Here is a 24,515-nt window from a genome sequence, read left to right on the forward strand (position 1 = left end):
TCCTTTTTGACCCTTTTAAGGATCTCACCAGTGAACAGGTAGGCATTGCGAAGACATGAACCCAGTGTCAAGATATATCCTCAATGTGTTAGATGGTGCAGTAAGTGAAGTATGTATAGTTAAATCTAGGGCAAATGCCTCTTTCTGTAATAGCTTGAAGCAAACTGTGTTTTATACATAATGCATCAATCCCATATTGTGAAGGTACACTGCCATGGTTTAGATTTGTGCATATCAGACATCTACCACAACATCTGGTATGCACTAATTTAAATAAAATGCACTACTCCAATGGAGAAGTATATTGGGATCTCATCAGTGGAGAGGCAAGCATTGTGAAAACCTGAACAAGATACATCTACAATAATGTAAGCTGCAAGATGACACAGTAAATAAAATAAGCTGAAATATTTTCTACTTTCCTAATTGCAATAAAATTTTTATTTAAGCAGTTTTGGAAGTGAACAGTTCTTGTTTGCTTGGAATTATATGAAAAGTAACCATCAAGTTCCAAGCAAGTACAGTTAGTCCTCATATAACACGTGTTTACATTACACGAATTCGATCATACATGATTTATAAACAGGGGAACGATATCGTATATAACACGACCGAATTTGCTTAGGCACAATTCACCTTTGTGTTTACAAATGGCAGTCGAACATGGAATCACCCCAACTGAATGCAACACGAAGAGAAGATTCTGAAAAAGTATTTATGTTTTTTATATCGGCGAAGGGGGAAACATTTCACCATAATAACGTAAAAGCCCACACAATTCCAGCTATCAGTATTATCACAAATACAATTAGATCAAGTTTACTACCAGTAACAGATTCCACTAGCAGAAATGCAACTGGAACTTGTTTTTATTGTTTTATGGTAGTAACCCCCAGAAATGTGCTGTAGTAAAATGTGAGCTAGTGAGGTGTTAATAGTGTGTCTCTGCCTTTACGGTGTTGTTTATTCAGTTGCTACACGCGCGCAGCTTTGTTTATGTATATCAAGTGTGTATCCTCATTTTGTAATTGTGCTTTATTCCCTAAAAATGACTAAAATACTTAAAATGTGTGAAAAGGAAGCGTCCTGGTGAAGACACTACAGATTCAGAGAGAAAAAGAAAAGCAATATGGATAGATAGAGTCAAAGCGGACTGGGTCAAAAATTGTTACCCAGAAAATTTGTAGCAGCCTCATTAGCAGAAGCATATGATGCAAGAAAGGAAGCTTATGCAGCATCAGCCAAAAAAAAAAAAAACTTTCACCCCTCCATTTGTTCGAAATACCTGTCCAGCTGAGCCTTAAATTTATTTAGGCTATCAACTTCCATAACAAGGGATGGAAGTCTGTTCCACCAACCAACTACCCGCTGGCTAAAGGCAAATTTCCGCACATCTATCCTACATCTGTCTTTCCTCAATTTGAATTTATGCCCTCTCAGGTGATTATTCTGAGCAAGAGGAAAAATACCATCAGCATTGAGCATGCTCAAACCATTCAAGGCTTTATATACCTCTATCAGATCATCTTGCCGGTGCCTAGTCTCCAGACACTGTAATTTGCAAAACTTAAGTCTTTCTTCATAAGAGCAACCCTTTGTTCCATTCACTAATCTTGTTGCCCTTCTCTGTACTCATTCCAGCAGCTCTACATTCTTCTTGAAATGAGGCCTCCAGACCTGTATACAGTACTCAAGCTGTAGCCTGACCATTGCCTTACACAAGGTAATAATCACCTCCTTATCCCTGCTAGAAAAATTCCTGTATATCATTGACAAGACACCATGAGCTACTCTTGAAGACCATCTGCACTGCTCAGAGAACTTCATATATGCCTGCACAATTACCCCAGGTCCTTTTCATTCTCTACCACTGTCAGTGTAGTACCACAGAGTTGATACGTTGCTCTGGGGTTGCTGTTTCCCCATAAGTAGTACTTTACATTTGTCAATGTTAAACTTCATTTGCCACCTCTCAGCCCAACTGCTCAACCTTTCCAGATCCTGTTGCAGCAGCATAGCATCAGTAGTGTCCTTAACAACCCTGCCAACCTTTGTATTGTCTGCAAACTTTGACATTAAGCTTGATATACCATCATCAATATCATTTATAAATACAGAAAACAATAATGGACCCAACACTGAACCCTGAGGAACTCCACTAATAACATTAGTCCACGATGAGCAGTGTCCATTGTTTACCACTCTGTCTTCTCCCCCTCAACCACCCCTTTATCCATAGCAGCAATTTGCCTCCAATGCCACACTGCTCCAATTTGTGCAACAGTCTTCCATGTGCAACAGTATCAAAAGCCTTTCTAAGATCCAAGTATATAATATCAAAGTTATTCCCTGCATCCAGTTCTTTTGTGATTGCATCATAGTATCCAATCAAATTGGTCAGGCAAGACTTCCCCTTAACAAAACCATGCTGTGTCTGAGCTATAAGTGAAGTCTTCTCTAGATGATCCTGCAGTGCTTCTTTAACCAGTGCCTCCATTAATTTTCCTGGAACAGAAGTTAAACTCACAGGTTTATAATTACTTGTGTCAGCCTTTGATCCTCTTTTGTGAATTGGGGTCACATTTGCACATCTCCAGTCTATGGGTACCTCCCCTGAGTCCAAGGAAGCTCTCATAATTATGGCTAAGGGATTGCTTACTTCCTTTGCTGCCTCCTTTAATATAACTGGATAGATTCTATCCACCCCAAGTGCCTTTCTTGTGTTTATCTTCAAAAATTTCTCCTCCACTTTACTCTCAGTTATTACAAGATTATCTAGCTTACTGCCAGAGTTGAATACACCTCTGGCATTCCCCTCGCTGAATAACTCCTCATGTGTGAATGTCGATGCAAAATATTCATTTAGTTTCTTAGCTACCTGAGCAGGATCATCAACAGTTGAACCATACTAGCATTTATGGCCAAAATCACACCAGCCTCCATCCTCTTCTGCCCTCCAGCCCACCGGGGATTCCCCGGGTAGACAAAAAATATGAAATTGTGAAACACTGAGCAAAATGAAGACCATGTGATAATGACCTTTAATGAATCCATGCAGTGATTTCCATATATAACTGCATTCCTGTCAAAATGATTCTACAATGCTTCTTTAACCATTGACTCCATCATTTTCCCTGTTGTTAAAGTCACACAAGTCTGCAATTACCCACTTTATTATTCTCTCTCCACCTTTGCCTATTGGAAAGATATTCACTTATCTCTTGGGGATAAGTCTACTTATCACTTATTCACTTAGGGAAGCCCCTATGGACTGGAGATGTGCAAATGTATCTCTAATTCACAAATAATAGCAAAGGGAAATGAGTAATTATAGGCTTGTTAGCTTGACTTCTGTTCCATGGAAATTAATGGAATCACTGGTTAAAGAAGTAATGCCAATTATTAGGCAGATGGGCTAATAATTGGCAACTGAATTTTAACATTGGCAAATAGTAATGCATATGGATATCGGTAATTCTAGAATAACATACCAAGTGTGGTACCACACTAAGGGTAGTGGAGAATGAAAAAGACCTGGGGTAACTATCAGTCAGGCATGAAGTTCTCTGAGCAATTCAGACAGGCTGCCAGGATATCCTGCAGGGTTCTGTCAATGATATAGAGGAATTTTGCTAGCAGGGATAAGGAGATGATTATCCAAAGGTAATGGTTTAGGCCACATCTTAATTACTACATAAAGGTCTGAAAGTCTCATTTCAGGAAGGACATGCATGTGTTGGAACATAGATATACTGGATGCAGAGAAAAACAACAAGATTGGTGAAGAAAGCAAAAGGGTACTCTAACCAGGAAAAGTTTCAGTTCTGCAAACTAGTCAAGAGACTAGGCACCTGTGAAGGAGGCCAAAATCATTTGGCTTCCTATTACAATTTGATATACAGAATTCTGGCATCCTCACCCTTAAAAATTATTCATGTATGAATGTAGATGTAAAAAAAAAAAAAAAAAAAAAAAAAACTGTTGAGTTTATTAACAACCTGAACAGGATAATCAACTGTTATACAACATTCATATCTAGTGAACCAATATGATTCATTCCTTTCCTTCAAGAATGTCCATGCTACCTTTCTTTGCTGTAATCTGCCTTTTTTTGTGAATGGATAACATTGAAGAGCTTCTCAATTAAGTGTACAGTAACTTTATTAATAACTGTGTTCTCTCTCTCGTTAGGAATATGAGATTTTGGATTGTAATCAGTGCTCTGTTAGTTAATCAATAAGGGCATCCACTTCGCAAAGTAGATACACATACTACATCCATTTCACAAGTAGATACATTCAAAAATAATCTGAACTGAAAAGCTTATTGAGAAAGAAGAAAGCATCCAATATCTTTAAATCTTCCATGAGTTTAAATTATCATGACTGGTGCTTCCTCCAGTCATGATAATATTCGCAAAATGAGGAAATTTCACCAGATTCATTTCTAATGTTTAATCCCTTCTTACAAAGGCATAATAACCCTCTTATAGAGCTTATACATTGGTGCCTCAAATATTAATAAACAAACAAAAACAAACACATTTTTAAATACAAATGGAAATAAAACCAAACTTAAAACATTCTCTATCCAACCTCGTAAACTATGCATAACCTATAACAACACGAAAATGAGGTCTGTGTAAAAACCTGTTTTCATATTTATCACTTGAAGATAGCCATCACTGTAAAAATGTTACAAAGAAAACAGTGTGGATAATTCTTTGAAGTTGAGAATTGGAAGAATGGGAAGTAAGACAAATAAAACATAAAAACAGTTATGTTTTTCTTGTCTTACTTTCCATTTTTCTTTTAACTTGCTTTTAGCATATTTTTAAAACAATAGTTTTATGCTTAAATATACATTACTATTTTATTTTTATCTCAACTCTGTACACCATTGAGTGGAGTCATTGAAGGAGATTCTGATGATAACTTGGATTATGTATTTGGGGGGGGGAGCCACATTTTAATAAAATCTGGGATAGATAAAATTTAATGAAAATCTATTCAATGTGAGTCAAACTGTTAAGTATAGATACATGAACATGCTGCATTAAGTAGGCACTTCCCAAATTTGCAAATATACTCATATCTCAAAACACATTCAGTTTTATGGTTAACACTTCCACAAGAAATCATGAATCCCATTTTACATTTTGTAAAAATAGAATTATAGTACCAATTTTATGAATTACAGGAGGGGGAGGACTCCTGTTTCTTTTTTGTTTTGTGGAGATTTCTGGTGATGGAATAATACTGCGAGGAATGTTAATAGCATATGTAATTGGCATGTGCAGATAAAACAAACAGCCATATATGTTTATATATATACTACATGGATGTAGTATGTTTACATAAAACTGCACTCAACATTTGTGTTAGCAGATTAAAATAAACAAAGGGGAACAGTTTATTGTGAAAAGTTGACTGAAAAATTTCTACATTATATATGGGTATAGTTCACTACTATCACCAAAGCAGAAACTGTCTTCAGTTTCTGCTTTGGTGATAGTGTGATTACTGCAGAGTGTGATAATTTCAATTCCAAAATACCTTCCAGACATTCATTGAATAATACATGATACAGTGAATCATGATACAGTGAATTCAGAATTATACTTCAAAGCTGGTATTCCTACCTGATAATGAAGCTTCCTAAAATTTTACTGTTAATTAGATTATAAAATTAAAAAATGTTAATTTGATTATATATGCTTTATTTAAATATTGGCTATGCAAAAACAAAAATCACTACTAAACTACAAAAATTACTTTCATTAAAGGTCATTAATTGGTAATACTGCTAATTAATGAACTTTATTACCATTAAACTTTGTTTACATAGGGGTTATAATTATATTATTAAAAAGTATTGAAAATTTAAGACACAAACCCCTTAAAATTTTATTTATTTATGTAAAGGCACCTTACTCATTGCAGTCATCTGAACTTGAATTTCATCAGGACTAGCTCCCCCATTTTCACTAAGGTCTATCAAAGGTCTTGATTCTGTACTTGCCTAGAAATGAAAGTTTCAACTTACTTTTGTGTGTGGGTATGTGTGTATATATATATATATATATATATATACACACATATATATATACACCCACACACAAAATATGACTATATATATATATTTAACTTTGAAATAGTAGACCACGACACTTTCGCCACCGCCTATGGCTAGAGTCACTTAACATATTAAACAATCCAAAGACAATAAACCGCCACAAAGGCATATGTCTACACCCCATTCTAGAGACAACCGTTTTAATGCTAGATGATCAGTGGAGTAAAACAGTGCACGTCCGTGCAACAACAATAGCAAATGAATAACATGCCTCACTCAGCTCATTGCACTTATCCGTTGTATTTGTATTTGAATTCAGTTGAAAAAGAGACTCTTTAGTCTTGAAAGCTACTGCCTGTTACTTATTGTTATATATTTTATTATTACATTAAACTGGGTTATAATTATACGTATCTACATTTTTCTCTCAACCATGGACCCCAGTACACCAGGCCCATTCGTTACTATGTGTGTGTGTGTAAAAATTTGAATTTATCTTAATAATACAGCATTAAATTAGACATAGGCAAATTATAACTAAATTGTGCCTTTAGGCACACATCATCAACAGCCATTTTCAATCCACTGCAGGATGAAGACTTCTCCAGCAACTTTCCAGTTCCTTCTGTTTTGTGCAATGGCCATCCATTTACTACCCACAAACTCATGAATTTCAACTATCCATCCTGATCCCACAACATAATATGCATGAGTCTAAAATTAATTATACATAACATATATAAATATATAAAATATACAAGGTTCGTTTTAAAACTATATCCAAAAATGGATATAGTTTTAAATGTCGAAGTTTGCAGATGATACAGGTTGGCAGGGTTGTTAATGACAGTAATGGCAGTGTGCTACTGCAACAGGATCTAGATAATTTGGGCAGATGGGCTAAGAAGTGGCAACTGAAGTTTAACCTTGAGAAATGCAAAGTACTGCATATGGGTAGAAGTAACCCCAGAGAAATGTACCAACTGTGTGGTACTACACTTATTAAGGTGGTAGAAAATTATTAAGGTGGTAGAAAATGAAAAAGACCTGGGAGTAATTGTGCAGTCAGATATGAAGTTTTCTGAGCAATGCAGACAGGCTGCCAGGGCAGTTCATGGGGTTTTTGTCAATGATATATAGGAATTTTGCTAGCAGGGAAAAGGAGGTGATAGCAAAATTCCTATATATCATTCCTATATATCATACATCCTTCCTAAAATGAGGCCTCCAGACCAGTACTGCGTACAGGTCTGGAGGCCTCATTTTAGGAAGGATGTAGATTTACTTGAGCGTGTACAGAGAAGGGCAACAAGATTGGTGAGGAGAATAAAGGGATCCTCTTACCAAGAGAGGCTTAAGTTCTGCAAATTGCAGTGGCTGGAGACTAGGCACCTGCGCGGTGATCTGATTGAGGTGTATAAGGCCTTGAATGGGTTGAGCACGCTGAATTCTGATGGGATCCTTCCACTTGTTCAGATTACGAACCTAAGGGGGCATAAATTCAAATTGAGAAAAGACAGTTGTAGAATAGATGTGCGGAAATTTGCCTTTAGCCAGTGGGTGGTTAATTGCTGGAACAAACCTCCATCTGCCATTGTTGAAGTTGATAGCTTAAATAAATTCAAGGAGGAATTGGACAAACGTTTAGAGGGAATGGATGTGTGAAATTGTTTTTTTTTTTTGGCTGATGCTACATAAGCTCATACGCTTCCTTTCTTGCATCAATTCCCCCATTACTATTGCTATTTTTTTCATCTCTCTCTCTTTTTTTTTTTTAAATATTTTTGAATCCTGAAAAGCACATCAACAAACACTAAGTTTGTTTATGTACTTTTCAGGATTCAAATTAACAAATAAACAGGATTCAAATTATTTCCAGAATTTTCAAAATTAACCCTAGTTTTGTTCCCTCACCTTACAGTGATCGTTACATACATGTCCACCTGGGTCTAAATAACAAAGAAAACAAGATCTAAAGGAAAACTCAAGTGTACTGGCATTTATGAAATTTTCTTAGACGTAACCCCAACCCCAGTCAGTAATATTATCTGGTTTCAAATCATAAATTTGATATTAATAATCACAGCACTGATATTTAATATAAAAAAAAAAAAAAAGAAGGTAAAATGGAAGCCAAAGTATTCAGAAGTTAAAGACACTACCAGACAAAATTACTCTAAAAATTACTAAACAAAATTTCTCTCTCTTTCAAACCAGTCTGAACATGTGCTGCAACTATCGTTGAAGGTATATCGGGCTTAATGTCCAAGTTTGCAGATGATACAAAGGTTGGCAGGGTTGTTAATAACAGTATGCTACTGCAACAGGATCTAGAAAAGTTAGGCAGATGGGCTGAGAAGTGGCAACTGAAATTTAACATTGACAAATGCAAAGTACTCCATATGGGTAGCAGTAACCCAAGAGAAACATACCAACTGTGTAATACTCAGGGAGGTGGAGAATGAAAAAGACATGGAGGTAATTGTGCAGTCAGATATGAAGTTCTCTGAGCAGTGCAGACAGGCTGCCAGAGCAGGTCATGGAGTTTTGTCAATGATATATAGGAATTTTACTAGCAGAGACAAGGAGGTGATTATCTCTTTGTATAAGGCAATGGTCAGGCCACACCTCGAGTACTGTATACAAGTCTGGAGGCCTCATTTTAGAAAGGATGTTGAGTTGCTAGAACGAGTACAGAGAAAGACAACAAGATTGGTGAGAGGAACATAGGGGTGCGGTTACAAAGAAAGGCTTAAGTTCTGCAAGTTGCAGCATCTGGAGACTAGGCACGTGCGAGGTGATCTGTCGAGGTGTATAAGGCCTTAAATGGCTTGAGCAGGCTCAATTCTGATGGGATACTTCCATTTGCTCAGATTAAGAACCTGAGGGGGGGGTATAGATTCAAATTGAGGAAAGACAGTTGTAGAATAGATGTGCGGAAGTTTGCCTTTAGCCAGTGGGTAGTTGATTGCTGGAACAGACTTCCATCTGTTGTTGTGGAAGTTGATAGCTTAAATAAATTTAAGGCTGTATAGACAAACATTTGGAGTGACTGGGTGGGTGAAATGGGAAGGGGTTATTCTTTTTGGCTGATGCTGTATAAGCTTGCTTTCTTGCATCATATGCCTCAACTAATGCTAATGCTAACTAGCCAGCATCCATTTACTAACCAACTTCAAACTCACAGAACTAACTTCTCTTCTTCCTCATTTATCCCTTCAACTTTCTGAAACAACATTCCTTCACACCAGATTCTGTCAGTACCTTGTGATGAAGGAAATCACTTCCAGGAGATAAGACATTCCGGTTAATAACATGGGAACCAAGCATTTCTGGAACTATGCTGATATAAAATATTTTTATTGTCTACATATGAGGAACTCATTCTGAAGTTTTGCCGTATTTTTGAGACACCCTGTATATCACAGCTGTTTTTATAAAATTTTGATAGAAGATCAAGTATAACTGGCATTCTGGAAAGACACTACATCGATATTGTTTCTAAAAATCAACTATAATAAGATGAGCTTTTTTTTTATCCAATGTGCAACAGGATTTCATCAATTTGGCACCACTTTTTCCAGTTTCTAATGTAGCTTCAAATACAAATTTCCTTAAATTTTTGTTAGTAAATAAAATACACACTGAAGAAAAGGAGTAGTCTTTTTTTTTTTCCAAAAAACAATTCATTGGTTTTATTTCTCATGCAAGGAAGCAGTTTTTTTTTTAAACTTTATAATTATGTAGAAGCATGCTGACATCATACTAAACAAAAAAAACAATAGCTGCCACACAAACTATTAGGTAATCCACAGCAGTTTGTGTGGCAGCTATTGTTTTTTTTTGTTTATTATAGGCTTATTAGCACTTTAAACTTCACATTTAGCATTTTCAACAACACTTTTGCTGATCCAGAACATGTAGAATCAAATAAATATGATCAGACAGAAAATTCCAAAAATCTCTATTAGTTATCTGCATGATAACTGTTAGAGATTTCTGAAAATTTAAATGGAGAAATCAAAAAGAGTTTTGTTGACAGCTACTGGGAGTTTCAGCCACATGGACTGAGTACATGAAAGCACAAAATAGCTAAAATTTGATGTTCAGTGTGACCCAGAAGGACAGTCCACAGGTTAACAAATTAATGGAATAAATTTCTACAGAAAACTTCCAAATTTATTTCACATGTATATGTATATATGAAATAAGTACTAATTTTACAATACTCACATCTGAAAATGTCCAATGTATCATCTCATATCTTTGAATTCTCATTTGTCTGAATTACAAGGGGATAATTAAAAAGTTTATGGCCTGCCATAAATAGAATGAAGCATTCTGGAAGTGAATCAACACTTTCAGAATACAGTCACCTCTAAGCACTGCAAACGATGCAATGATCCATCATTTTTTCTAGACTCCTTATGTAGAGCCCTCTGTCTTTTTACCCTAATAATTCCTCAAGAATATGAATAACATTATTTGATAGTGATAGGTGAAAACGTTTTGAATTTACAGAATTAGCACTAAAAGTATACCTAGAAACAGCATAAATTTCGAAACATCAAAATCTTGTAGAACAGTGTGTGGTAGGATATTGCTGAAATGTCTTCCCCCTCCACATTTTATTTTGTGCCTTTCTTGTTGATGGGCACTTTGCATTCCACACATTTTTTGGAAATGGCAGAAACTGAATCTCTGGAACTGCAATTGCTGCTGCTTGGAAAATACTTTCTGTGATGTACTTAACTGCATCACTGATTGGCTCCTGAATGACTTTGGTTGTATTAAATGCTTCCGGATCTTTAAAAGCATTTCAGTCAGCTTGACCAATCTTCCACTGTGATATCCTACAGTTGACATGGTCAGCCACTGAACAGGATGAATATCACTTGGAAACAACAGCTTTCATATAGATTTTATTCAATTCCCAGTGCACACATGAAAAAGAGAAAGGGAGCAGATAGAAAGATCATTGGCAGTAAATGTATGAGTAAGCATATGGAAAAAGTAATGGAGCCCACATTTAGAAGGGCACAGTCATTACTTTCAAGCATATGCTCTATAATGACTCCTTGACATCTACACAGAGTATTATGTCCACTGAAATCCCGTAGTAATAGAACAACGAATGGCAATTGCTTAATAAGATCATGAAGTTCCATTTATCTTCCTGGGATGTCATTCCCAGGTAGAAAATAAATTAAACAAACAGGTAGAGGAACCCTACAGTTGGATAGATTGCCGATGTCTCTGTATTAGTAGTAAGCAGTATAAGTTGAAGGGGATATTGTTACCCACAATGATGGAGACTCCTCCTCCTTGGTCAGCAAGTCCACCCCACATCAAGGTTCTGTCCTTCCAGATCATCATGCAATTACACATGGAAGGAAGGATCCTCAATTTGCCTTTAAATACATCTCCTGTAATGTACAAATTTTGTACACATTGTTCAAGCACTCTACTGATTTAATATTTATAGTTTGCAGCAAGCAATTCTGATAAGTTAAGCAACTGATGAAGAAGCTAGGTATTCTAATTATAAATATGTTATAGTGAAACAGCAGCAAAGATACTGAAAGGTCAGAGCCGACTATGGTCCATAGCCACAAGTAAGGAGGTTCTGGATTCAAGCCAATGTGCTGTGACAAAAACTGCACAGTCCATTGTTAACTGTGGTGCCAGAAAATTCTTCCTATCCTTAATTCAATACATATATCACAATGAATTAAGGATAGGAAGAGATTAGAAGAGTTCTCTACTTTCCCAAGAATGAACTGAAATTTATTTATCTGTATGGAATTAACAGTAGTATAAAAGTTTACTAAACAGCAATAAATAATTTACCTGTTGAGGTGGTACCTGTTGCTGATTTACTACAGATTTCTTTTTCTCAAACCTTTCATATCTAAGGAACAAGTTATTCAATTCATCGTTCACTTGTAGCAATTCCCCTGAAAATAAACATAATCATGAATGCATTTCTCTTCATATAATAAAATGGTTTCAATATGATCAGGAAATTATATGCTCTTTTACAGTAATTAACAGTGAATTTTTTAAACTGATAATTTTTTACTTTACATACTTAGGAAGCACACTGCAGAAGGAAGGTTTGTGCGAGGGTGAGGTCAGACAAAATAAAAGGTAATAGTAATAGCAGAACTGACATTTGACACCAGTCACACATTGCTCCTATACAAGAGGTGATCCAAAAGTAAAATGACAGTGGGTCAAACAATAATCAACAATGTTAGATCAAACGATACTAAGGTCACAAAAAGATAAATAATACAGGGCAAAGTACAGAAATGAGAATATTAAAGTTGAAAAAAATATGTCAAAAATGCAAAATCATTGAAAGAAATATATATATATATAGAATAGTAAATATCAATGGGGAAATAAAGCTGATGAGTGAGATGTCTTGCAAATTTCTGTACTTTCTAAATTATGAAAAGTTACTTGCCTGTGACTTCTTCATTTCCTACTTTGTCCAGAAGTTCTACAATTCTACTCTGCATAGCTTGACAAGTCTTGTGTAAATCCTAAATATAAAAACAGTACATTTAAAAAAAAAAAATTAATTATTAAAAACTACTTTAAACATACAATTATTAATTATTTCAAGAATTAAAACAAAAAAATTAAAAGACAATTCAGAGAATATGTATTTGGGAAATTAACAATAAACATGCTTCTGTTACATGAAAAACATCTGAAGGAAATGCTTATCCCCTTATTTCATTATTGTGTATATACACCTTTCCTGAAAGAAACTTACTTAAAATAAACAATCTAACAAAACTAAATATAAAGAGTATATATATTTCAAAAGAAATTTAAAGAGTATATATAAAGTTTCCGCCTATTCATAGAAAGAATAAAGCAATCTCTTTTCAACATAGTCACTTTTAAGGGCTACATGCTTGATGAAACATATTTTCATCTTATGTAGAACTCACTGCCTTGGTTTCTAACTACCCCTCAACCAATTAACATCAATAATTTTTTTTTTCCAATATGTCATCCTTTCAAATGTTTTTTCAGCGCTAAAAACAATAGGGAATAATCCAAAAGGGGGGGGGTCATATCTAGTGAATAGGGTCATGAATTTACTTTACTGAAGGTAATCAACGAATATCATCCCTTCTTTGTTCCAAAAACTGATGCCTTCATCCTGATAGTTAATGCTGATTTTATAAATTTCTTGTGGCAAGTAAATTATTCCTGATACCACTCCATGAACTGTTGTTTGGTCTCTGGATCAATGCAACAAATCATTTCATCAATTGTTACCTACTAACTAACCAACTTCTTTGAATACTGGGAAAATTTCACAAAGCTTGTCTTTTCATATTCATGTGTTCTTGAAATAAAAAAAGTTATGTTAAAATGTTTGAGAGATAATAATAATAATATAATCAGTTTAATGAAGAGTCATTTGACAGAATAGGGTGATGATTAAATTTTAAAGTACTTTGGGAACATGGAACAAGAGCATTATTTGATCATGTCTTGTTCATCCCGCCTGTGATTTCTGTCACTTCTTAAGAGTTTGAAGTGGATCAGAGAATCTTTTTACAATATATGTTTGGTTTAATTTCTGCCATGATTATACTTTGTATTTTAGTAACAAGTCCACATTATAAAAACCTAATTATATAAACTATTGCAGTTATAAATTTTCAAAATTCATTCAACATAATACAGAATACTGAAATCTGTATATTATGTGTTCTTATTTAATTAAGTGAGTGGTCTTATTTAATTTATTAAACAAGAACACTCAGCAGAATTCCAATTTATTATGTTGTAAATAATTTAGAATCTACAGCATACAATATTAGTTAAACCTGTTTTGGAGAATTCTTCTTCTGGAAGAAATTTTTAAAAAATCATATTTGTATTTAATTGGATAGTTTAAAAAGCTGAAAATCAGTCTATGTATTTCTTGTTTCTATCAGCATATGTAAGAGAAGCCAGACAATGCACGATCACAGTTATTGTAGCCAAAATAAGTAACTTTTGTAAATAATGTAACTTGATTTTTGGCTTTTTACCTAACTAATTTAATGTAAATATATAGTAGCACAAAAGTGCCCATTCTGTTATCAAATAATTCAAGAATTGGCAATAACTACTGAATGTGATAGTTGGAAGACAGCATTTTCCTCTCTAATAAGCTTGAAGTGGTTGACAAAAACAGACTTATTTTCATAATGCAGGTACTCAAAATCTTTGTATAAGAATGCTGTATCCTTGTTTAACCAGTCAAATTCATTATGTTGTAAATAATTTAGAAGTTACAACATACAATATTAGTTAAACTTGTTTCAGAGAATTCTTCTGAAAAAAAATTATATATTTATATTAAATTGGATAGTTCAAAAAGCTGAAAATCAGTCCGGATAACTTTTTTTTTGTCAGCATATATGAGGGATCCCAGCACAGACAAATAGACACACACAGACAGCATGTTTCAGGTTATTCTATACTTAGATAATAAGTATAGAATAGATAATTTACTTACTGTAGCTAGTTTAGAGCCAGATTATTTAAAATTTGGGCTCTAAACTGACTATAGCAAAACCATAATACCGACCAACTAAATTATTAACTTGATACACCTGAAAGGGTGTTTATAGATCATCAACCAAGTTATATAAAATAGTCTACCAATGCCCTAAAACAATTCTAGATACAAGAATTGTGGAAATTTGCGAAATATTCAAATAGTGCTGAAATCTGTTAAAGAAATTGGGGAAGGGTCCAGGTCTAAACAACCTCTTTCTACATCAGGCATCAGTTACTGGATTTTTAAAATACTTTGTAAAAACAGTACAAAATCCATATACACATGGCAGTTAGCATTAGCATATGATGCAAGAAAGCAAGCTTATTCAGCATCAGCCAAAAAAAAAAAAAAAAAAAAACCCTCTCCCATTTCACCCCTCCGTTCGTTCGAAATACCTGTCCAGTTGAGCTTTAAATTTGTTTAGGCTATCAACTTCAACAACAAGTGATGGAAGTCGGTTCCACCAACCAACCACCCGCTGGCCAAAGGCAAATTTCCGCACATCTATCCGACATCCGTCCTTCCTCAATTTGAATTTATGCCCTCTGAGGTGATTATTCTGAGAAAGATGAAGAATCCCATTGGCATTGAGCATGCTCAAACCATTCAAAGCCTTATACACCTCTATCAGATCACCTCGCCGGTGCCTAGTCTCCAGACTCTGTAATTTGCAAAACTTAAGCCTTTCTTCGTAAGAGCAACCCTTTGTTCCATTTACTAATCTTGTTGCCCTTCTCTGTACCCGTTCCAGCAGCTCTACATCCTTCTTGAAATGAAGCCTCCAGACCTGTATACAGTACTCAAGATGCGGCCTAACCATTGCCTTATACAAGGGAATAATCACCTCCTTATCCCTGCTAGAAAAATTCCTGTATATCATTGACAAGACACCATGAGCTACTCTTGCAGCTCGTCTGCACTGCTCAGAGAACTTCATATCTGCCTGCACAATTACCCCCAGGTCCTTTTCATTCTCCACCACTGTCAGTGTAGTACCGCAGAGTTGATACATTGCTCTGGGGTTACTGTTTCCCATATGTAGTACTTTACATTTGTCAATGTTAAACTTCATTTGCCACCTCTCAGCCCATCTGTTCAACCTTTCCAGATCCTGTTGCAGCAGCATAGCGTCAGTAGTGTCCTTAACGACCCTGCCAACCTTTGTATCATCTGCAAACTTAGACATTAAACTTGATATCCCATCATCAATATCATTCATAAACACCGAAAACAACAATGGACCCAACACTGAACCTTGAGGAACTCCACTAATAACATTAGTCCACGTTGAGCAGTGTCCATTGATTACCACTCTCTGTCTTCTGCCACTCAACCATCCCCTTATCCATAGCAGCAATTTGCCTCCAATGCCACACTGCTCCAATTTGTGCAGCAGTCTTCCATGTGCAACAGTATCAAAAGCCTTTCTAAGATCCAAATATATAATATCAAAGTTATTCCCTGCATCCAGTTCTTTTGTGACTACATCATAGTATCCAATCAAATTGGTCAGGCAAGACCTGCCCTTAACAAAACCATGCTGCGTCTGAGCTATAACTGAATTCTTGTCTAGATGATCCTGCAGTGCTTCTTTAACCAGTGCCTCCATTAATTTACCTGGAACAGAAGTTAAACTAACAGGTCTATAATTACTTGTGTCAGCCTTTGATCCTCCTTTGTGAATTGGGGTTACATTTGCACATCTCCAGTCTATGGGTACCTCCCCTGAGTCCAAAGAAGCTCTCATAATTATGGCTAGGGGTTTGCATACTTCCTTTGCTGCCTCCTTTAATATAACTGGATAGATCCCATCCACCCCAGGTGCCTTTTTTATGTTTATCCTCAACAATCTCTCCTCCACTTTCCTCTCAGTTATTACAAAATCATCCAGCTCACTGCCAATGTTTACTTTACCTACATCATTCTCCTTCCTGAATAACTCCTCATGCGTGAATGTAGATGCAAAATACTCGTTTAGATTGTTAGCCACCTGAGCAGGATCCTCAACTGTTGAACCATCAATATCCAGTGGACCAATCTGATTCATCCCTTTCCTTCTCGAGTTCAAGTATGTAAAGAACTCCTTTCTGTTTTTCTTTGCATCCTTTGCCAAGGATTTTTCGTAGTCTGCCTTTGCCTGCCATGTGACTTGGTTACAGACCAACTTATATCTATCATAGGCTTCCATGTCACCCATTAATTTGTATGTATCCCATGCATTTTTCTTCTCTGCCACATGTCTCATTAGTCCATCTGACAACCATTTAGGCCTAAACCTTGAACAATATTTCTTAGTTGGTATGTAAAGCCTGGTAGCCACCAAGATTAGTTCCTTGAATGCTTCCCATTTTGAGTTTGCTGTTGGTAACATCATCAGTTGGTCCCACTGTATAGAATTTAAATACTGTCTCAGACCATCATAGTCGCCTTTACGAAAACAAAAACCCTTCCCTTTACCTCTGATGGTAGTTACCTCCTTGAGTAAATCCCACTTCAACACACTGTGATCACTGCCACCTAGTGGTTCATTTATCTGCAGGTTCTTAATGCACGAAGAATCACTACTGATAATCAGATCAAGAGTATTGCTCCCTCTTGTTGCCTCACGAACAAGCTGATGTAGAAAACAATCATCCAATAAATCCACAAAAGCCTTGCTAGTGTGCGAGTGACCAACTCACAAATTCCAGTCAATATCTGGGAAATTAAAATCCCCCATTAAAAGAGTCTCTGATTTACTGGCCCACTCTATTTCCCTGTACAATATATTATTATACTCATCAGAGTCATTAGGCCTATAGCACACTCCTACTCTCAATTTTGATTTCCCTATGCTTATGTCACACCAAACTGACTCGACACTGCCCTGTCCATCGATGTCAACTGGCTTCACTTCCTTTGACTTTATGTGTTTCTTAATTAATAGCATAACCCCTCCTCCCCTCCTGTCCTGTCTATCCTTTCTATATACATTGTATTCCCCAAATTCCAGTTCCGCATTACTTATATCTGTGTGACACCACGTCTCTGATATCCCAACAATATTTGCCTTTGATGTTTTGAGCAATACCTCAAATTCATCAAATTTATTTACCAAACTCCTAGCATTGGTGTACACGCAGGTATACATGCACCTGTTTCTATTCTTAGCTACCCTAACACAACCCATGTGTTTACTTGTAACGCAATGACTACCAGCAGTCTCTGAAATATCCTGCATCTTGTTTTTCAGACTTCTGCTCATTTGAATAGAAGCAGTGCAAGAATCACTTCCACCTCTGCCAGTGGCTACTGTTAATCTATTAGTCCTTGTATCCCCCCCCCAACTAGCAGTTTTCCGACCCACCTAACACTGCCTCGACAGCATCAGCAAAAATTCTTGCACCCTTTCTATTTAAGTGTATCCCATCCCTGTAGAAGCAATCTCTCCTGTTAACAAGTACAGTCCAGGCTGAAAAAAATTCTACCCCTTGAGCCTTGCACAATCCCTCCAGGGCCGAATTGATCGACAAGGCTCTCATCATATACTCCCTCCTATCGTGTCTGGGCAGAATTGCAGACACTTTCAAGTTCAACCCTACTTCACGGCTTTTTTTCAACAGTGACCTGTACTTGCTAAGTAATTCCGCCGGTCTGACGCCTTCACCAAATATCAGTTAGACTGATATTTGGTGAAGCAATGTTCACAACACAGTCCAACTGACAGCGATGAATATTTTGGGAAAACCCAAAATATTCATCACTGTCAGGGAAAATTAGAACTTATACATAAAGAGGGCCAAGTAAAGCTGTTTAGGAGTTTGCAGTAAAGCTGTTTAGAAATTGATGAAAAAAGCTGTAAATATAGCAGAATAATGCTTTCTGGTTCTTCATCACTGTTTGAACATGAATATTTATTTCTTTCTATCAGATAGTACCTTTTATTTAATTTTCACTCTTTGAACACAGCTTGCTTCTAAAATTATTCACAAATCTTATCTAGAATATTACCACCACTACAAAATGTTGGCAGGCATTTTAAACTATGTTCACACATAATGGATGTTAAAAATTAAACAAAGAATGAGCACATTGAGATGTCTTTCTTGTATGCATAAGTGAAGGGGGAATGCTGATTTTTGTAAAGAATATTTTGTGTTTATTAATGAGTAGTCACAATACATGCCGTTAATTTCAGAACATCTCTCTTATAGTTTTAAAAGAACTAATAAAACATGCAAAATAAGTGAAATATTGAACTATTTTTGTATGTAAAATTTAACAGAAGACACCATGGAGTGAAAATGTGAGACTTTTATCTGAGGCAGTGACAGAGTGAATGCAATTTAGTTGTGACACAGTATTTGCAGAGCCACTATTTAGCAACTGGCATCAGACTTCACAGAATAAAAAACATTACTGCACAAGGGTATCTAATCCACATGTTGGACAAGTTTTGCAGCTCCCGCAAAAGCTAAGTTTTTAACTATATTTAGCCGTTTTACTGACTCAATTGTTTTATTAAATTATTTTCTATAAGTAACTTATAGACCTAGTCAAGCTCTGTGGTTTATTTAGAATTTAAATAGCGTGATTTTAAAAGTAATTAATACCTAGTGTCCATAGATTTACCGTTTGTAACTTGCCACCATTGTTATACAATACAACATATACCCCGAACTAGATAGCATAAGGTTTAACGTAAAACTAGATAGCAAGTATAGTAGTATCAATTAATCAGTAAAATTTACTAATCTTAATAAAATTCATTGTCAATTAAATTGTACTTTTTTTTTTTTTTTTAACTAAATACATATAACGACATTTTTACAAACATAACATTATAAATTAATACATATAACTTGACAGGGGAAAAGAAAATCATATAACATAACTTGGAGATAATATTCGATACTGAAATACCTGTATAGTGTTATAACTGTATTAGAATATAAGTTTAGGGTTATATTTTGTATTGGAATTTTATTTGAAATTGAATAGAAATAATGACTCTGACCAGAGCAACAAAGCAAAAGGCTCAAACTAATGGGAGTGCTGTGGCTCAGGGGAGAAATAAGGGGGTCAGTTGTCCTCTGAATCACAGCCTTTTGAAATGCACTGCTTGTCTGATGATTGTGGAGGGGACATGATATTGCCAAGGGGAATGTCTTTGTATGTGCACAATGTAAGGAGTGTGAGGAAATCAGGTGCCAACTCAGCATTGTTATGGGCCTATATGAGAGCTTGAAGGATAGGGTGGATGCCCTCAAAGGATTTAAATTGAGGGGCCCATCAAGCTCTCAGCTGCCCACATCAAAGTCAGGGCTTGCACTTGAACATCGCACAACAACGGCAACGCCCAAACAAGAATACGCTGGTCCCAAAGGAACAAGTTGTTGTTGTCGGTGACTATTGTCAGGGAAACGGGGAACATACTGTGCAAAAAGGATAGGTAGAACAAGACCAGGGTACGTATTTCTGCCAGAGGCAAAGGTTGATGATGTAAAGCAGATATCTGTTAAGGGCACAAAACGAGATATTGTTGTACACATTGGCACTAATGATATTAAGAGTAGGAGACCGGCAGAATTACTTGACAAGTACAGGTTAATGTTGGAAAAAAGCCGCAAGTTAGGGCTGAATTTGAAAGTGTCTGCAATTCTGCCCAGACACGACAAGAGGGAGTATATGATGAGAGCCTTGTCGATCAATTCGGCCCTGGAGAGATTGTGCAAGGCTCAAGGGATAGAATTTTTTTTCAGCCTGGTCTGTGCTTGTTAACAGGAGAGGCTGCTTCTACAGGGATGGGATACATACACTTAAATAGAAAGGGTGCAAGGATATTTGTTGATGCTATCTAGGCAGAGTTAGGTGGGTTAGAAAACTGCTAGCTTGGGGGAATACACAGACTAATAGATTAACAGTAGCCACTGGCAGAGGTGAAAGTGATTCTTGCACTGCTTCTATTGAAATGAGCAGCAGCCTGGAAAACAAGGTGCAGAAGATTCCAGAGACTGCTGGGAGTCATTATGGAACAAGTAAATACATGGGCTGTGTTAGGGTATCTAAGAATAGAAAAAGTGCATGTATACTTGCGTGTACACCAAGTTTGGTAAATAAATTTGATGAATTTGACATGTTGATCAAAACATCAAAGGCAGATATTGTTCGGATATCAGAGATTAGAGTCTTATAATGGGGGAATTTAATTTCCCAGATATTGACTGGAATTTGTGGGTTGGTCACTCACACTAGCAAGGCTTTTGCGGATTTATTGGATGATTGTTTCCTACAGCAGCAGCATGTTCGGGAGGCAACTAGAGGGAGTATACTCTTGATCTCATTATCAGTAGTGATTCTTAATGCATTGAGAATCTGCAGATAAAGGATCCACTAGGTGGCAGTGATCACAGTGTGCTCACAGTGATTTACTCAAAGAGATAATTACCATCAGGGGAAAAGGGAAGGGTTTTTGCTTTTGTAAAGGTGACTACAGTGGTCTGAGACAGTTTTTAAATTCTATACGGTGGGACCAACTGATGATGTTACCAACAGGAAATTCAAAATGGAAACCATTCAAAGAATTAATCTTGGAAGCTACTAAGCTTTTCATACCAACTAAGAAATATTGTCCAAGATTTAGGGTTAAATGGATGTAGTAGTGGCATGTGATGCAAGAAAGCAAGTGCATGAGCTAATGCAGCATCAGCCAAAAAAAAAAAAAAAAAAATCACACCACTCCCTCCGAATGCCTGTCCAGTTCCTACTTAAACTTATTTAACCTATCAACTTCCACAACAGATGGAAGTTTGTTCCAGCAATTAACCACCTGCTGGCTAAAGGCAAATTTCTGCCCATCTATTCTACATCTGTCTTTTCTTAATTTGAATTTATGTCCCCTTAGGTTCATAATCTGAACAAGTGGAAGGATCCCATCAGAATTCAACTTGCTCAACCCATTCAAGGCCTTATACACCTCAATCAGATCACTGTACAGGTGCCTAGTCTCAAGCCACTGCAATTTGCAGAACTTAAGCCTCTCTTGGTAAGAGGATCCCTTCATTCCCCTCACCAATCCTGTTGCCCTTCTCTGTACACGCTCAAAGAAATCTACATCCTTCCTAAAATGAGGACTCCAGACCTGTACGCAGCACTCAAGCTGTGACCTGACCATTGCCTTATACAGAGGGACAATTGCCTCCTTTTCCCTGCTAGCAAAATTCCTATATATCATTGACAAAACCCCATGACCTGCCCTGGCAGCCTGTCTGCATTGCTCAGAAAACTTCATATCTGACTGCACAATTACTCCCAGGTATTTTTCATTTTCTACCACCTTAAGTGTAGTACCACACAGTTGGTACGTTTCTCTGGAGTTACTTCTACCCATATACTCTACTTTGCATTTGTCAAGGTTAAACTTCAGTTGCCACTTTTTAGCCCATCTGCCCAAATTATCTAGATCCTGTTGCAGTAGCACACTGCCATTACTGTCATTAACAACCCTGCCAACCTTTGTATCATCTGCAAACTTCGACTCTAAGTGGGATATACAAATTTGTACCTTCATCGATATCATTGATAAATATACAAAACAACAGAGGACCCAACACCGAACCATGTGGGACTCCACTAATAACATTAGTCCATGAAGAGCAGCACCCATTAATTACCACCCTCTGTCTTCTCCCACTCAACCATCCTTTTATCCATTGTAGCAACTTACCCTTAATACCATTTTGCTCCAATTTATACAATAGTCTTCCATGCACAACAGTGTCAAAAGCTTTCCTGAAATCCAAATATATGATATAAAAATTATTTTTTGCATCCAGTGCATAATATCCTATCAGATTTGTCAGACAAGACTTTCCCTTAACAAACCCATGCTGTGTCTGAATTATTGCTGCAGTCTTGTCTGGATGATCCTGCAATGCATCTTTAACCAGTGACTCCATTATTTTACCCGGAACAGAAGTTAAACTGACTGGTCTGTAATTAATGTCAGATGAACTAATTAGACATGTGGCAGACAAGAAAAATGCATGAGATACATATTAATTAACAGGTGACATGGAAGCCTATGATAGATAAAAGCTGGTCTGTAACCAAGTCACAAAGGAAGTTAGGCAGCAAAGGCAGATTATAAGAAATCTTTGGAAAAGGATGCAAAGAAAAACAGCAAAGAGTTCTTTATTTATGTAAACTCTAGAAGGAAGGGGATGAATCAGATTGGTCCACTTGATATCGATGGTTCAACTGTTGATGATCCTGCTCAGGTAGCTAACAAACTGAATGAATATTTTGCATCTACATTCACACATGAGGAGTTATTCAGGGAGGGGAATGCCAGAGGTGTATTAAACTCTGGCAGTAAGCTATATAATCTTGTAATAACTGAGAGTAAAGTGGAGGAGAAATTGTTGAAGATAAACAGAAGAAAGGCACCTAAGGTGGATGGAATCTATTCAGTTATAATAAAGAAAACAGCAGAGGAAGTAAGCAAACCATTAGTCATAATTATGGAAGCTTCCTTGGACTCACATACCCATGGACTGGAGATGTGCAAATGTGACCTCAATTCACAAAGGAGGATCAAAGGGCGCCACAAGTAATACAGACCTGTTAGTTTAACTTCTGTTCTGGGAAAATTAACGGAGGCACTGGTTAAAGAAGCACTACAGGATCATCTAGACAAGACTTCAGTTATAGCTCGGATACAGCATGGGTTTAAGGGGAAGTCTTATCTGACCAATTTGATTGGATACTATGATGTGCTCACAAAGGAACTGGATGTAAAGAATATTTTTGATATTATATATTTGGATCTTAGAAAGGCTTTTGATACTGTTGCACATGGAAGACTGCTGCACAAACTGGATCAGTGTGGCATTGGAGGCAAATTGCTGCTATGGATAAAGATTGAGCAGAAGAAGACAGAGAGGTAATCAATGGACACTGCTCTTGATGGACTAATGTTATTAGTGGAGTTCCCCAGGGTTCAGTGTTGGGTCTATTGTTGTTTTCTGTATTTATTAATGATATTAATGATGGTATATCAGGCATAATGTCCAAGTTTGCAGACAATACGAAGGTCAGCAGGGTTGTTAATGACACTAATGACAGTACGCTGCTGCTGCTGCTGCTGCTGCAACAGGATCTAGAAAAGTTGAGCGGGGGGGGGGGGCTGAGAGGTGGCAACTGAAGTTTGACATTGACAAATGTAATCTGACATTGACAAATGCATACTGTGTATGGGAAGCAGTAATCCCAGAGTAATGTATCAACTGTGTGGTACTACACTGACAGTGTAGTACCACACAGTAGAGAGTGAAAAGGACCTAGGGTAATTGTGCAGGCAGATATGAAGTTTTCTGAGCAGTGTAGACAGTCTGAAAGAGTAGCTCATGGTGCATTGTCAATGATATACAGGAATTTTTCTAGCAGGGATAAGGAGGTGATTATCCCTTGTATAAGGCAATGGTCAGGCCACACCTTAAGTACTATATACAGGTCTGGAGGCCTCATTTTAAGAAGGATGTAGAGCTGTTGGAATGAGTACAGAGAAGGGCAACAAGATTAGTGAATGGAACAACAGGTTGCTCTTACAAAGAATGGCTTAATTTTTGGAAATTACAGTGTCTGGAGACTAGGCACCTGCAAGGTGATCTGATTGAGGTGTATAGAGTGCCTTGAATGTTTTGAGCATGCTTAATGCTGATGGGATTCTTTCTCTTGCTCAGAATAATTGCCTGAGAGTGCACGAATTCAAATTGAGGAAAGACAGTTCTAGGATAGATGTGCTGAAGTTTGCTTTTAGCCAGCGGGTGGTTGATTGCTGGAACAAACTTCCATCTGTTGTTGTAGAAGTTGATAGCTT

General features: G+C 36.7%; 1 protein-coding gene across 2 annotated transcripts in view; it reads right to left on the minus strand.

Annotated features, from left to right (window-relative positions):
• Nucleotides 1-24,515, minus strand: part of LOC150076757 (TOM1-like protein 2) — a 151,470-nt gene that overhangs the window by 47,748 nt on the left and 79,207 nt on the right. For both annotated transcript variants that reach the window (XM_090386236.1, XM_090386235.1), the window contains exons 8-10: nt 12,548-12,626; nt 11,926-12,032; nt 5,934-6,021 (exon numbers count right to left, since the gene is read on the minus strand). In XM_090386236.1, coding sequence (XP_090242362.1) covers nt 5,934-6,021; nt 11,926-12,032; nt 12,548-12,626 — 274 coding nt within the window. The remainder of the gene's footprint in view (nt 1-5,933; nt 6,022-11,925; nt 12,033-12,547; nt 12,627-24,515) is intronic.

The sequence above is a fragment of the Mastigoproctus giganteus genome, chromosome 12, assembly GCF_048544385.1.
Source record: "Mastigoproctus giganteus isolate SK-2022 chromosome 12, ASM4854438v1, whole genome shotgun sequence".
In the NCBI taxonomy this organism is placed as follows: Eukaryota; Metazoa; Arthropoda; class Arachnida; order Uropygi; family Thelyphonidae; genus Mastigoproctus; species Mastigoproctus giganteus.